A 17,232-nucleotide genomic window follows, 5' to 3' on the forward strand; every position below is an offset into this window, starting at 1 on the left:
TATGGTCCCTATCGTTGAAAAGATGATAAAGAAGCAGGGCTGACCGGCACTCAAATGGATCGACAAGACCAGAGATATTCAGTTAAAAAATAAATTAGTAGAAAAGTTAAAAATGTAGCTTCATCTCCATCCACCCTACGCGTTTCACACCCCTCAGGGTGCTTAGTCATGGGCTCCTTATCGTTGAAACCTTGTTTGAGGAATATTGTCTCAAGAGCCATGCTGTTAAATGGAACAGTTGAATATTCGGGTGAAACACTGGTGCTTGACAGAGAAGATCTTGACTGAGTGGAAGAGAGACTAGACTGTAATGCCAGGGCAACTTTCCCTTTCCACACATACACAAAGTTAATACCCTTAGGCACAAGCATTCGTATGGGCTATGGCCTTAATGGCCAAGAAGAGCCTGGTTTGCGGACTTCATAAATCTCACAGATGCAACTCTTGGGTTAGTCTATAAGGGGTTACACTCAGTCTCTCAACCACCTTACACACAGGTTAGATGCCCCCCAAAACACACACAAAATGAATTCACTGCAACCATTTATCATTAACTGGCGATAGAAACCTAATGTGACAATTCCCCTCCCCTATATAACAGGTAACTCACAATACAGAAATGCATCAAACACTCTCTCCTATGGTAGTTAATCAGAGTAAGATCCTACTAGTTCATCAAGCACTGCAGCAGCCAAAGGGTTAATTTACATTCAAACACTTTTCTGCTAGCCGTACTAATTATTAAACATGGCTGGTACCTACTTCTCTGCCAGGCTCCGGATGCACAAAGCCTCCTGCATGGCATCCCTGCTGCGAGTGCCTCCCTGGTGATTGAGGTTGCAGAAGCTCTGGCAATCATCTTGGCTGAGTCTAAGGATGCCTGGCAGAGGAACTAAAAGCCTCAGAGTTGATCCACCAGATGCAAAATGGAAGCCTGGTCAGATCCGTCTGATTATCTGGCAAAGTTGATCCGCCCGGACCTCAGAAGCTCGCTAACCCAGGCCATAGCAAAAGTCGGTCTAAGGGCTGTGCCAGAAGCAAAGAATATAGATTTGCAGAACCCCTCCAACCTAGTCGCTGGGGTCCTTGAAGCCCGCAGCATCGGGGACTGGGATAGTGGTGGACTTAGCTAGACGAGAGATCAGAGGATCAACTGTGGGAGCGAGACACCAAAGGTCAATGTCTTCCTTGGAAAACGGATAAAGTGAGAAGCAACGGGAGAGATTAATTTTGTACTCGGGAGAAGCCCATTTGTCCTTGACTACAGAAAAAAGTTGATCATGTGAAGGGAACATCTTTGAAGTCTTTCGGTCTCTTCAAAAGATCCTTGGAAGGATTTGAGGAAACAGGTGCAGAGACATTCAGAGGCAAGATGGCCCATCTGGCTCCAGATGGTACTCCTCGTCAGAATCTTCGAGATCTGTCCATCCTCTGCAAGTTCCGACTCCTCGTCAAGAGTCTGGAAGCAAGGGGGCATCTGACACTCTTTGGTTTCCTGCTACCCCTGAGGGGGAGGTGGGAAGCAAGCTGGGTAGGAAACTTGCCTAGGGACTCTGGCAGCCATGCAAGACCCAGGAGGAAAGAGAGTTTGCCAACTCCCTTGCCCAGGAAGGTTCAGGTACGGATACTGATGCACCCTGAATGTCCGTAGGGACAGGAGCTGTGTGAGCAGAGGGGTGAAAGCATGCAGTACAGAGAGGCTCAGCATGACCGGGGGAGCCTGGCGCAACAACAGGCGCATGCCAAGAAGGACATCTTGGAAGTGGAAGGGGCTTTGGAAGCTGTCTGCGCAGAGTGCAGTTTGGGGCCCCAAATAAAAATGAATGAATTAATTAATAATGGAGAATGGCTGTAAGATGGACACAATGAGAGTATACAGGCCTGAGGGAGGTAACAGCCATCCCTGGGGATGTAGTCTGGTGCAGTCTACTTGGAAAACCCCTCCAAGGGGTCCTGTCTGCCCAGGAAGCGTTAAGCCTTCAGTGCCTAAGTGGAAGGAAGGGACTCCTTGTCCTCACAGAAGGATTTGCGAGGTATCCCTGGCTGAGAAACCGCAAAGATAACTGGAGGAGTGGAGCCGTATGTGCCACAGCTCGGCGGGAGGCACATCTGCTATTGATTCTATACAATCTCAGCAGGTTTGAGATGTACTTTTTATTTTTTAAATTTTTAAACACCATCAGAGTTTAAAAATTGTGTTTTCCCCCTTTAAAAATCAGACCAGAAAAAGAAAAAAAAAAAAAAAGCCACACAGGGACTAAGTTTTACATGCAACTTACTTGTTGCTTTCAAGGTTAAAGCTCCCAAACTGAGTTTTTGCAGGTAAAACTTAGTCCCTGTGTAAAATGTATAATGAAGAAATAGAATTCTTGATTAAACAGATGAAGGTTGAGTGCAGGACTGGCCAGACAGGGATGACTGTAGTAGTTGGCCAGCTTAAACACATATATGGAAAAACAATCTCTGTTTTGTTTAAAGTACAAGGCATTTTTTGTAGCTTAAGGCACAAAATGTCTCAATGTCTTAAATATATTCTTAACAGGGTTGAGTGCAGAGGACTTATGTCTGTGGGGGGGGGGACCACTAAAATAACGTCAATTCTGGGAAATTGTAAATTCCAGGTATGTAAAGTTGGCGTTTCTACTATATTCTGTTTTTAATTAAAATCCTGTGCTCTGTTACATACATAAATTATATACATAACATTTTCCATCCATAATAAAGCATTAAATAAGCTCTACAAGTCTTAACATGCATATTACATCCTGACAATATAGTGCAGATTTTGCCTGCTTAGCTTTACCAAACTAATTTAGGTCATACTTACGTGGAACAGCACTGCGCCTGTATGTGTCTCTGTCTGTCTCACCACGAGATAGTCTGGCTGGCCTCTCTCCTTCAAGACCTTACAAAGTATAAATATGGAAAAGTACTAGGTTAAGAGACTGGTGAATTTGTGAATGTCCCACATTCTCATGGAACCTCAAATGTCTGGAAGTGCCCCATGAATTGATTTTAAATTATGTCTCCCTTTTCAATTACAAGTATCTGTTGGTGGAAGAAACTATTTGTATTAAAGAGCAACATGGAGAGCCATTTTAAACAGCATGGTCCTGACACAGATTAAGAATCTGTTTTACCACATTATGAACTGAACAATATTTCGCAAAGATGTAACAGCCATCACATTGGTGAACAGTACTGGTGTGTGTTTTCATTTTCCTATCCATCATTCCTCTCCCACCCACAGCCCCATAAATACTAAGGCATCTGCAAGAGACTATTTTGGTTATCTTTATCCAGGTTATAGCTGGCTTTACATGAAGTTTATAAATGTGAGAAAGTTAGCTATACTTGACAGCACAAAAATCACTGCGAGAACTAACCATGTATGTATACAGCTCTAAATTATTTTAGAGGAAATCTTACATCTGTGAATTGCCTTCATTTCTCTTACCCTTGGGCCGAGGTCTGCCAGTTTCTGGACGACTCCTGCGAAGTGTAGCAGGAACAATCTCTGGGGGAAGATGCAGGAAGTCCCGCAGGTACTGGATACCTTCATTGGTTAGATACCAGTAAAAGTGCCGCCAGGCAAACTGCTCCTTAACATATCCACGTGATTTCAGGGACTGTGTATAGATAATACAATGCATGTTAACATGCCCTAATAAAAAATAGTGTGCTTGGAAACACTACTGCAATTTATATAAGCAACTGGGTTTGTAAAGGGGTTGTCATTTTGGATGACTTTGGGCAATAGGGCACATTTACACAGCCATATCTAATGAGAAACTGTAGAATTGAGTTTTCAGTTAACAGGAAGATAAACAGGGGTCAAATGCCATAACAGGAGCAAAAAGCATAACAGGAGCAAAACGCATAACAGTACAAACTGAAAAACTTGTAAACTAGGATATCACTGTTGCCTGGAATATTACTATACAGACATGCCCATTGCATGTGATTTTGAAAATGTCTTACCAACGGTTACAAAACGAACAGCATAAAATGTGTAATTCCCCTCTCATCCGAAGGTGGTATTGTTATAGCTTTAGCCTTATCTATTCTGCCACTGCCCGTCTAGTTCTCGATTAACCCTCATGTAATAATCTGTTACCATAAAGACAGAGTCTAAAGTCTGCAGTATAGCTAGCCAATCACAATTAGGACAAAATCTCTGGTTTTATCTTGTTCAAAGAAACCTTATATCTATGCTAGCATAGGAATGCCAGTTTTACCCAAAAAAAACCCTGCAGACAAGTTCAATGGTTATGCAAGGTGAAAAAATTGAAAGAGAAAAAGGTCAACTCCGAGAGGTGCCAATAGGTTAGGCTACCCCATTAACCTTTTAAGTGCCAGCAGAATTTCACATTTTGCTTACGCGAAATGCCAGCCATTTTTTTTAAACATTTTGTGCTCGCTCACTTTAGGAGCATTTTCTGAGGGGAAACCTATAGTTCACCTAGGAAAACTATACATTGTTTTTTTCAGGAGAAACTAAGCTTTCTAAATTTGCCGTTGTTTTCATGTATTTCCACCTCTACAAAAAGATTTATAGCGCTAAATACCAAAAAATTCATTTTCATCACGCATAAAAAATCCAATTCATTGATTTGGAAAGCCTTATGTCTCTCGAACGTGCAAATACCAGATATGTATAGTTTTAGGGCTAGTCCACACGGGGAGATAGCGACGCGTTTGCGGTCGCGGCGACAAAGCGCCGCGACAGTCGCCGCGACCGGCGCAGGCGAAAGTTTTGTATGGGCGCCTATGTAAAAACGCCTGTGCTAACCACACGAGGCGATGCGCTTTTCAACAGTCGCCTGAAAATGCCTCGCCAGGCTTTTTCAGGCGACTGTTGAAAAGCGCATTGCCTCGTGTGGTTAGCACAGGCGTTTTTACATAGGCGCCCATACAAAACTGTCGCCTGCGCCGGTCGCGGCGACTGTCGCGATGCTTTGTCGCCGCGACCGCAAACGCGTCGCTATCTCCCCGTGTGGAATAGCCCTTAAGGAGATTTAGGACTTCTGTACAGCAAAAACTCCCTGCAGTAGGTTTACCCCAGAAAACCATACATTTTTGGAAAGTACACATTCTGCTGATTCCAACATGGGTAACTTGGGTCTCTCTAATCCTAACTACCAAACATCAAAGCTTGTCTGAACATCGCGGTTTTTATTAAAAAAAAAAAAATCACTTCTAAGGTTTTATTTTGCTGCTCCGCATATCCCACACTATATTAGGTACCAAGAAAAAGCACCTGAAATATGTGAAAATGAAGTTAGCGCATACAAATAGTCCTGTGGGTAACTTCAGCTAAGTTCAAATAGTGTATATGAATTTTCACATGACACTCTGGCTACCACAATATCAGCACCTGGTATGTGTATTATGTGCCATGAGACTCCCTAACAGTGAGGAGACCCTAGAAAAACCATATATTTTCCGAAAGTACACATTCGGACGAATCTAAAGCAGGTAATTACATCTTTATTTCTAACTACCAAACCGCAAAGCTATGCTAAACATAATACTTTTTTTGAAATCTCTGAAAATAGTCACAAAGCTTGCATTTTACCCCGTTATATGCCCCACATTTCAAAATGTATCAGCATAAAACATCCTATATATGAACTACAGGGGTCTACTGAACACTGATTTCCAATATGCATAGATATACCAAACTATGTGGCGCACAGAGACCCCCAAATGACAATAGTGTATATAAATTTTCACGGCTGACCCACTCACTGGCTGCTGCAATATAAGCACCTGGTTTGTGTATTATGCGACATAAGACGCCCTAACAGTACAGAGCACAGAGACCCCAAATAGATATATATTAGAAATTTACAAGTCAAAACAAAATAAGACAGAAAAGTGTGAAATGAAAATAAATCCAATAAAACCACAAAAATCAAAGTTTTTTTCCTCCCAGACTAGTGTAATTGGCCATCAGAATCACAGTTTGAATATTTTAGCTGGGCCGAATAGGTTATACGGGCATAAACAAGTGAACACGACATATACAGAGCTGAAAATGCAATAAAATGGCCACAAATGGACCAAAATAACATACAAAATTTATTGCACAGTATGGTTAGCTAATACGCTATTCACAATGTCATTAAAACATTTTTTTCAGCCAAAAAAAGAGACGATGCGATGAAAAAAGTCACAAAGCCACGTTATGTGCACAATTGGTAAATTACATGTAACAAGTCTATGCAAGGTATAGCAAGTCAAGTGAGACTGTGACACTGCTTTAACAACCAAGCTGTTGTATATGTTAGTGTGTGTTTATATCTATGGCTTATGCAATTACAAGCAGGAATAAAATAGAATTGTATTGGAGCATCCCATTAAAGAGCTGAACATGGCACAGTATTTTTTTTTATAAATAATGCTTGTAACTAAGTTACCTGCATCGCCTTCATTACATGCAGATTGGGTACATTCTTGTCAACCAGCTCTGGATGTTTGGGCATATGGACATCCTTTTTAGCCACCATTACTCCTTCTTTGAAGAGAAGCTCATAGATAGCAATGCGGTCCTTTTTTGGCATCAACATCTATGGGATGAACAATTTTAGAATAAAATACGATCAGCATTACAATTTAGGATTGTATATTCTTTACTGCACAAATACAATCAAGTTAAAAACACACACTATGGAGAGATGATATTTAAGTTTAGAAAGGGGAATAAATTCAATTAGATGCTATATAAAAAAAAAACAAAAGCAATGAACACTATACTACAGTGCTGTCCCAACTGGCGGCCCATCAATTGGTTCCCTTATGTGAAAGTCTGTCTGTGACTTCCTCCCATTTGTAAGCTTAAGGGCAGAAACACGCTGCTATTTCCAGAGATAGTCGGCCAGCGACAAATCTATTCTTCTTCGGGCGACTAATCCCCCCGAACTGCCTTCCCATCGGCTAGAATGTAAATCGCTGGTGGGATGGCACTCGGAACACTTAATTTTCCGAAGTCACCACACGAGGAAAATTCAGAAAGCCAAATCGATCCAAGTGCCATCCCACCGGCAATTTACATTCTAGCCGGTGGGAAGGCAGTTCGGGGAGATTAGTAGACCAAAGAAGAAGTGATTTCTCTCTTGAAATAGCGTGTCTCTGCCCTTAAGGGCTAGTCCACACGAGGAGTTTCAGGGAGATTTTGTCGCCTGGCGACTAATCGCCTCGTCTTTTGAGCGACTATCTCCCTGAAATGCCTCAGCATTTTTCCCCATAGGCTACAATGAAAAGACGCCTGCGCTAATGCACACGCAGCGATGCGTTATCAATAGTTGCCCAAAGTTGCCTCAGTGAGGCAATTTCAGGCGACTATAGAAAACGCATCGCCGTGTGTGCATTAGCGCAGGTGACTTTTCATTGTAGCCTATGGGGAAAAACGCTGAGGCAGTTCAGGGAGATAGTCGCTCAAAAGACGTGGCGATTAGTCGCCAGGCGACAAAATCTCCCTGAATCTCCTCGTGTGGACTAGCCCTAAAAGGTATCAGTACGAAGATTAACTGGCCCATGCATTGTGTCAACCTCAAAACCAGACTGAAAGCCCTGTAATCTCACCTGCATTGTTCACACCTGTAACACATCTATAGTTAACAGCCCAAAAGCCCTGTACTGTTAACGCCTCAGACCTAGACTAAAAGTGTTCACATTCAGATAAACTACAGGAGGGTAACCAGCATTGTGTCACTGTATGTAGCACAGTATCAACGGTTCATCGTGGAGTGGTCCTGATAGGAAAGACAGGAGACAGGTCCCGTGTGTGTGCCCTGCCTGCCCTATGCTGCCTGTGGGATGTGAGCCTGGTAAGTTTTGTTCTGGGGGTTTATCATTTGAAAATTATTAGGGGCCCCTAAAGTGTATAATCATGTGCCGGTGGGGTGCAGTGTTATCCACAGGGGAGGCATATGGATTTACGGGTACGGTTAATAAGACAAATTTTTCACATGCAGGATATCCCTGCAGTGAGCACCAACCATTTGGCTTTTTTGGTGTGCTACCACCATTAATGTGGACATGATCTTTGAAGTTAACAAGTGTGTGGTTAAAAAACAGGAATGGTCAGCACGGTCATCCATTATCTGCCCTCCAGCATGTAGGCCAGAAAAATTCAGCCCTAGGTAACACTGAAGTTGAACAGCACTGCTATACTATATGGATCACCAAGTAAGGTTTTTTGCCTTCCTCTGGAACAACTGGCAGTTAGGCAGATCAAAAAAAAGTTATAAGGTTGAGCTTGATGGACGCGTCTTTTTTTCAACCTAACTTACTATGTATGTTACTATGTAATTATTGAATAACTTGCTTCTCCCTTGTAATTTACTTCAGCAGTCATTCTTGTTTATAGTATAAGTTTTTTTTATCATTTATATATCAATGTGCTTTAGATTTCTCCCCAAAACGCCCTGTGTGGCCTGACCCTTACAGGCATTCTGCAGATAACCATCCTGATGTAGAACATGTAATGTGTGCTTACATAACACTCAGTAAATTAAAACTGTAATCCTATTTTCCCAGCCGAGATAACTGGCACAATCTGCTCAAGGCTTTTGAGTTTATTACCATTACTTTGCTTGAGATTCTCACTCAACCATGTGCCTTCAGGACCACCATCACAGCATGCTTTAAATTGTCATGCGTAAACTTCTGTAGGTCCACAGTAATTGTTAACAGTGAGTACTAACTAAAGCCTGCCTTTGTTTTGGTTTTTATAGACAAAGATGCCACGTACAGCTTCACTTTTGTGGTAGGGGGATGTAAACACCATTTGTGTAGCCATATAAAAATGGCCCAGGTTTCCCAAACATGGGTGCCATCACATATTGACAGAACTGTACAAGGCAAGGATAAATGGATACCATCATCTTTAAACATCCCGTCATTCCAATTCTATTAATTACTGTACCTACTGTTACTAGTTCTGTCAACGTCCCCTAAGTGTGAATGATCAAAACAAAGGAGTTGCTCCCACAGTATTACTCACTAGTTATCGGTTTTAGCATTGCATGACTTTTAAAGGGATACTGGTCTCAGAGCTGCATACATTTATACATAATACACACTTATACATAAACCATCTAATGAGTAAATTAATACTTTGTTACATAGTTTGCTACGTACTTTATGCTCTCATTTTACAGCAGGTACATAAACACAGAACCTTTATAGGGTGGTTCGCCTTTAAGTAAACTTTTAGTTTGTTACAGAAAGGCCAATTCAAAGAATCTTTACATTTTTTTTTATAGTTTTTTAAATTTGCTTTATAAAAACTTTGCTTTATAATCCCGCCGATTTTTATTTATACAGAGACTGCATAATTAATAAGGCAAAGCGCAATGAGATACATACAGTCCGAAGTCGGGATATCTCGGATCTCTTAAACCCTAACGTTAATAAAAGCAATGGGGTGTAAAATGAGAAAGCTTCGCTCACGACATCATGAGATATAAATTATGAGATACGCATAATGGTGTAAAACCTCCTATTTAATGGTGCGGCCCAGAAGCCCGACTTCAGTACAGACATTACTCCATTACCTACTATGGTAATCCGACAATATATTGCTTATTCGTTCCTTCTACACTCAATCCACCGGTATTAGAGTAGAAACAGATTATAACACAATAGATATCACGGATTTCTAAATGATTACACTTCCCCTCATCTCACTCACCTCTACGGCTTATTCGGCTGCTTGAGCAGGAAAAGAAAGGGCATGCGCAGAATCGTCACGTTTTCCTTGTTCGATTAGGACCCTGGTAGCTCTGTTCGCTGCAATGCCTGTTTGTGAATTTTTGAACGCCTGTCTTGGTCAGCAAAATAATCACGTTTATATCTCAGTAAGAGATGATATTTGTTCTCGCATTAACTTAAAAAACAGATATAATGTACTTGTTTTTTTTTTTTTTAAGAAAAAGATGGGGCTTCTTTTAATTTTTCTGTTGTATGAGCACAAAACAAATACCTCCCAACATTTTGGAAGTAAAAAGAGGGACAACATTTTTTTTCCCTCACGTAGCGCAGTAATTTTTTTGACCACACCCCTTTCTGTGCCACACGCCCTAATTACCATGTTTGTTTTACAAAATTTGGCAGGTTATGAAAGTTTGAAAATATTTCTCCTTATCTAAACTGTATTTTTGTGTCTCAAAATTGTTACAAAGTATCTTTGCACCTGTTAGCTGTTCTAGGCTCTCTGCTAAAAGCCAATTAAGTGAGAAACTTTGTTTCTTTTTCTGGCTGTTCAGTGCATAGAAAAGAGGGACATTCCAGTACAAATGAGGGACTGCGGGTTAAGCTGTCAAAAGAGGGACTGTCCCTCCGAAAAAGGGACAGTTGGGAGGTATACAAAAACTGTGGTACCATGTTAGCCAGTAGCAAAAATAACATAAAAAAACAAATACAAAAAGTATTGTAGAAGTGATACCTATATTAGCTAACAATTGAAATACATTGCAAGCTTCGTCAGGCCAAATACAAATGAAAGCTAGAAACGCACAGCATATATACTGTGCCTTTCTAGCTTTCATTTGTATCTAACAGTACATATGCTGTGCCCAGGGCAGCCATCAGGGGGGGAGAGTTGTAGGGGGGCCCGAGGGTAAGGGGGCCCGGCCACGCAGCACTTTCTTGATTAGCCGGGCCCCCCTGCTTTCTAAGAGCTGCTGACTCCAGGAAGGCAGGGCAGGAGCACAGGGGGATGTATCTTCCGTCCATTACTTCCCCTTATTGGTCAGTAAGTTTAAGTCCCGGTTGAGCTGCTCAGAGATTGGATAGCTGAGGTTTGAACTTCTCCTCCAGCTCATCCAATCACTATGCAGCTTTACCAGGACTTGAAAATCTGTGACCAATAAGGGAAGAAAATGCTGTCACTGGAAGAAGATGCAGCCACCTGTGCTCCCCTCCTCCCTTCTGTAGTTGGCAGCTCACTGACAGCAGGTGGGCCACACTAATGAAGTAAGTGCAACATGGCAGGGCTCCCCTAAAGGTAACCCTTTGTGGTCCCTGTTGTGTGGTGGGGCCCTGGGCACTAAATTTTGTTTAAACTTCTGGGGGGGGGCAAGTTTTTCTACATGGACGTTTAAGGGGGGTCCTGGCCACCATTTTTTCCCCCATGTGAAGCTAGAGAGGGCAGCAAATGTAGACTAAGGGTAGGTAAAAGGTTAATAGGTACCTGCCAAACGCCCCCTTATTGTTGTGCCCTAGGCAGGTGCCTCTTCTGCCTACCCCTAATTCAGGCCCTGCCTGTCACCCAATCGCATTCTCCTGTTTTTGTGCATTCTCTTAAAGTTTACAGGGCACATGCACGTTAGCATTCGGGGACATTACATGGGAGCATTTGCACAGGTAGCATTCAACAGCTTTAGTCCAGCATTTGCACATGTGTGCTGTAATTTCCTGTATAGCATGCACATGTGTGATGCCACTTCCAAATAAAGTTTACTGACCCCCATCTAAAAATGCTACAAATGTATTTTTTTTCATCAATAATTTTTTATTTCTTTTTCAAAAAACAAGATTGTGTAACATCATGTATTCTTTACAGTACAATCCGCAAATACAGTTTAAGCGAGAAGCAAATTTCTATTATACATTTATATGCATTCAGCTAAAAATGTATTTTATTGCTACTATTTATTACTGATCTTCTTTGTTCAGGCACTCTCCTATTCATATTCATATTCCAGTCGCTTATTTAAATCAATGCATGGTTGTTATGGTAATTTGGACCCTAGCGATTTCTTAAATTGCAAACTGGAGAACTGATGATTAAAAAGCCAAATAACAAAAAAAACACAAATAAAAAAAAATTAAACCCAGCTGCAAATGGTCTTAGTATATCACTCTTTACATCATACTAAAAACAACCCCTTTAAAATGGTTCTGAAAGGAGGAATTTCTCAGTGTCAGATAGGAGGGGATTGCCTTGGGAAGCTTATATACAGGAGTGAGTAACTGGCTCAAACCTCATCTGATAAAAAAAGAGAATTGGTGATTTCAAACGATATACCAAACGGGATCTGAAGTTATATGGAACTTCTTGGAACAGATGGTACAGTGGTATAAGTAGGTGAGAAGGTGACACAGACTGGGATATGACATCATGGCTCAGTAGAAAGTATTGCACTGGAGCTGAGACAGGCAGAGAAAAGATATAACTGCTAGATATTACAGGAAGCTGACAGGTGGACCAATCATGATGATAACGTATGTAAGTTACTAACAGGGATCATCATTTATTTATATAGCCCCGACAAGATACGCAGTGCTTTACCTTACCTTATAACAAACTGAATAATTGGTGGATAACAAACAAGGGTTACAGAATACTATAGGATTAGAGGGCCCTATAAATTAGAGTTTACAAATTAAAGGTTAGGGTACAATTAGGAATTTAGAAACAAATTTGTGATTTTCGATACAGCAATGATTGATTAATTAAGGTACATTGAATAAGCTTCTTTAAACAGGTGGGTCTTTAAGGAGTGCTTGAAAGTTTGGAAAGAAGGAGAAAGTCTGAAAGTTCGAGGCAGAGAGTTCCCGAGAAAAGCAGAAGCCCGAGAGAACTCTTGTAGACGAGAAAGGGCAGAAGTGATGAGAGGAGAAGCGAGGCGAAGATCAGAAACAGAGCAAAGGTTGCGTGAAGGAGTGTATTTGGAGATCAGAGATGAGATATAGGGAGGGGCTTCATTATTATTATCAGTAAAAACGCCTGTTACCGATTTTATGGGAAGACCGATCACAATAGGAAGTTATGTAAGACATTATTGACTGGGGGCAAGGGATTGTGCTGGGCTTGAAACTTTTAGATGTTTCATACAAAGGTGGGATAGAGAGGATAAACTATAAATCCTCACTATGACACAGGGCTACAGAAAAGGGACAGTGCTGGCTAAAACTACTGGTATGGGGCTGGACAGAGGTGAACACTCAGCGGGTTGAACTCATTACTGGCACATTATTGGATTCAGGTTGGCAAGGGGCTTGAAATTGATGTAAATTAATATGAGATGACTGTGTTGAGGGGAAGGAATTGTAGTGGATGTACAGCAATGGTAATAGCTTGGGTATAATGTATCAGGGGAGAAGTGGTAACAGAGAAACTTACTGGTTGATGATGCTGACAGGCAAAAAAAATTCGGTGATGGAGTCTTATCTATAGTCATATGAAAACGTTTCGGAACCCCTCTCAACCTGCATACTAATTTACTCCACTTTCAACAAAAAAGATAACAGTATGTCTTTCATTTTCCAGACAGTGAAGCAGTATCCAGTTGTATGAAATTAAATCAAATGTGAAAAACTGTCTGTGCAAATATTTGGGTAATTTTACTAATTTGAATGCATGTAACTGCTAAATACTGATTACTGGTAACACCAATTTTAGTTTGTTAAACCTTGAACTTCATAGACAGGTGTGTCCAATGATGAGAAAAGGTATTTAAGGTGGGCAATTGCAAGTTGTGTTTCTGTTTGACTCTCGTCTGAAGAGTGACAGCATGGGATCCTCAAAGCAATTCACAAAAGATCTGAAAACATAGATTGCTCAGTATCATGGTTTAGGGGAAGGCTACAAAAAGCTATCTCAGTTTCAACTGTAAGGGATGTAATTAGGAAATGGCCACAGGAAAAGTTGCTGTAAAACCCAGGTCTGGCAGGCCAAGAAAAATACAGGAGCGGCATATGTGGAGGATTGTGAGAATGGTTACAGACAACCCACCTCCAAAGACCTGCAAGAACATCTGGCTGCAGATGGGTACATCGTTCTACAATTCAGCGCAATTAGCATAAAATATCTGTATGGCAGGGTGATGAGAAAGAAGCCCTTTCTGCACTCAGGCCACAAACAGTCGCTTGTTGTATGCAAAAGCTCATTTAGACAAGCTACAATCATTTTGGAACAAAGTGCTTTGGACTGATGAGACAAAAATTGAGTTATTTGGTCATAACAAAAAGCGCTTTGCATGGTGGAAGAACAACACCGCATTCCAAGAAAAACACCTGCTACCTACTTTCAAATTTGGTGGAGGTTCCATCATGCTGTGGGGATGTGTGGCTAGTTCAGGGACTGGGGCCCTTGTTAAAGTCGAGGGTCAGATGAATCCAACCCAATATCAACAAATTCTTGAGGAAAATGTTCAAGCATCAGTCACAAAGTTAAAGTTCCGCAGGGGTTGGATATTCCAACAAGTCAATGACCCTAAACACACTTCGAAATCTACAAAGGCATTTATGCAGAGGGAGAAGTATGATATTCTGGAATGGTCGTCACAGTCCCCCGACTTAAATATCATTGAAAATCTATGGGATGATTTGAAGCAGGCTGTCCATGTTCGGCAGCCATCAAATTTAACTGAACTGGAGAGATTTTGTATTGATGAATGGTCAAAAATACCGCCATCCAGAATCTAGACACTCATCAAAGGCTATAGGAGGTGTCTACAGGCATCTAGAGGCTGTTGCATTTGAAGGGGAGGCTCAACTAAGTATTGATATAATATCTCTGTTGGGGTGCCAAAATGTATGCACCTGTCTAATTTTGTTATGACGCATATTTTCTGTTAATCCAATAAACTTTATGTCACTGCTGAAATATTACTGTTTCCATAAGGCATGTTATATATTAAAGGGAATTAGCTACTTTGAAAGCTCAGCCAATGTTAAACAAAACTCCAAAGTATTAAGAGGGGTTCCCAAACTTTTTCATATGACTGTAGATGTTTATTTGGACAAGATGTGCAACAAGTTCAGTTTCAATGAATGAATGCCTGCTCCAGGCAGTAAGGCACTTTTTTTAATGGACAAGTTGTGGTGTTTGTGCAGATGGCCTGTAGATGTCACTGTGCTCATAAAGGTTAGCCTATGATTAAGGGATACAATCCCGAAACGCGTTAGGCGGTTTACAGCAGATTTCCCAATAAACATATCCAGAAGTGCCGTCTGCCTGTGGAGTTCTTGATGTCACTGTGCTCAGATTTATACTGTGCATGCTTCCTGGACAGCTTAAAAGTGAAAGTTACTGTTGTGTAATGGCTGCAAGAGTCTGCTAATAAAGCACTGCTATACTCTACTCATCCTCAGCTACCCAAAACATAACAAATTGACGACGAAATGGCTCTTCTACCTCTGCAGCAGCCTGCACGTTTTCTTCTAAACCTTGGTGAGCCTACCATACCTTTTACTGCTTGGATCCGTATGTTTGAAAATTACATTATTGCTGCTGACCATGGGGAGATTTCTGCTGCTAGAAAGCGTGCTTTACTTATTCACTGTCTGGATGGTATACATTACCATTACCTGATGATACTTATGAAACTGCTCTTACTGCTATAAAGAACCTTTTTTCATGCCAAGAGTAAATGTGGTGGCTGAAAGATATAAATTTCTCCAACGTGGACAATGTAATGGCGAATCCACAGAACAATTTGTAGCAGCTTTGAGAGAGCTGGTTGTTTGGAGTTTGGGAATCTAACAGATGAAATGCTAAGAGACCAAATAGTGGAAAAAACAAACTCACCTCGCATTAGAGAAAGACTGCTCCTAGAGCAGGATTTAACCCTTGCAAAGGCTATTACAGTTGCTAGCCAAATTGAAACAGCAGTGATCTGCTGGGATTGGGAATGTACAGATTGTGAATTCAACACTGCCCTAATAATGCACAGTCACAGGCAAAATACAGTGCTAAGGGAAGGGATTCACCTACACTGCAAAACCGTGCAGCAAATACAAATAGAAAATACTGCTTTCACTGTGGTTCAACACAACATACTGCAAATTATGTTACATGTCCTGCAAAAGCTTTACAGTGCCGCAAATGCAAAAATATAGGACATTTTGCTAAGATCTGCCGTAGTACTCCTAAAGATGTTCATGAAGTCACTACTACAAATTTCACAGTATTAAGTGTGGATAAAGCTGGTACATTTATTCCAGACAAGTTTATATGCACTGCCAGTGTCAATACTGTGTCTGCTGACAAGGGACACTCCATTAACCTGATGCTTGATACAGGTTCAGCTGTTTCTTTACTACCAAAGGATATTTTCTTGAAATACTTTGCAAAAGATCCGCTTGTTGCACCTGCCCTGAAACTGGTCAGTTACTTAAAGGATCCAATCTGTGTGCTTGGTTGCTTGCCAGTGACTGCACAATTTAAATCAAATACTGCAAAATGTGCCTTTTACATTGTGAATTGTGCATTAAACCTACAATTTGTTGAAGGGGCGTGGCTGAGGCTCAATGTGAACAGACGCATGGGGTAAAGCTCCTCTCCCTGGGTCGCTATTATCCTGTCTTTCCGAGCAGCTAAATCCTGTTAAAACAGCTACTGAAGAGCTGGACTGGTAGCAGCTACCCCAGAGGGTGCTTATGGGGCAGAATAAAGTCCAGAAAAAAGGGCCTCTTCGGCAGCCGGTCGACTAGACAAATTTACCCGCGAGGATGAGCAAGATGGGACCGCAGCACAGCCAGTAGGGCCTCCCTCTCCTTCTTCTCCGAAGCGGCAGCCCAAACCCACTATACAGGAGATTCTGCAGGAGATAAGGGAATCCAAAGAAACCTGTACTAGTCTGTTAAGTGCTAAAACTGATGAAATAAAACTGGACCTGTCCATCATTAAGCAAGACTTGCAAAATCTGCGGGAGCATACTGCTGAGCCCGAGCAGCGCATCAGAGACCTAGAAGATGTATGCGGGCCATTACCTGAGCATATACAGGAGCTGCAGCGAATGGCCGCAAATAGAATTGCTAAAGCTGATGACCTCGAGAATCGGTTTCGCCGCAACAACCTGCGCTTTGTGGGATTTCCTGAAAAAACGCAAGGAGACAAACCGGAGCAATTCATCGAGAACTGGCTGGTAACAATGTTTGACCTCTACCCCATAGAAACTAACTGTTCACGGTCCACAAGCTTGGCCTGGTTTAAGTGCCGCACCTGCACACTAGTCGTTTAACTTCAGGGACTAATTCTACCCCTAGTTGGGGATGGGTTGGAAGGGGTGGGTTAGGGTGTGGAGCAATGTGGAAATCATGTTGGAGCTCCAAAAGTTAAGGGAAGTTCAATGGTTAATGTCAATGCTCAAGATGTGGTTTTTGTTTTTCCATGCAAAGGTACTTGTCATATACGGTTGTCATGCACTAACAAGGGGTAATGTATACAGTAGCTATGAGTTGGAATGTTAGGGGCCTCAACTGCCCCATCAAAAG

The 17,232-nt window shown here is 41.6% G+C and overlaps 1 protein-coding gene across 1 annotated transcript in view; it reads right to left on the reverse strand.

Annotated features, from left to right (window-relative positions):
- The window catches only part of rps10.S (ribosomal protein S10 S homeolog), a gene marked incomplete at its 5' end in the record, with an annotated part of 41,359 nt that overhangs the window by 8,256 nt on the left and 15,871 nt on the right, over positions 1-17,232 (reverse strand). The window contains 4 exon segments of the mRNA NM_001087259.1: positions 2,828-2,905; positions 3,458-3,629; positions 6,423-6,572; positions 16,771-16,783. Of these exon segments, the coding sequence (NP_001080728.1) occupies positions 2,828-2,905; positions 3,458-3,629; positions 6,423-6,572 (400 nt within the window).

Source organism: Xenopus laevis, chromosome 2S (assembly GCF_017654675.1).
Source record: "Xenopus laevis strain J_2021 chromosome 2S, Xenopus_laevis_v10.1, whole genome shotgun sequence".
NCBI classification, from domain to species: domain Eukaryota; kingdom Metazoa; phylum Chordata; class Amphibia; order Anura; family Pipidae; genus Xenopus; species Xenopus laevis.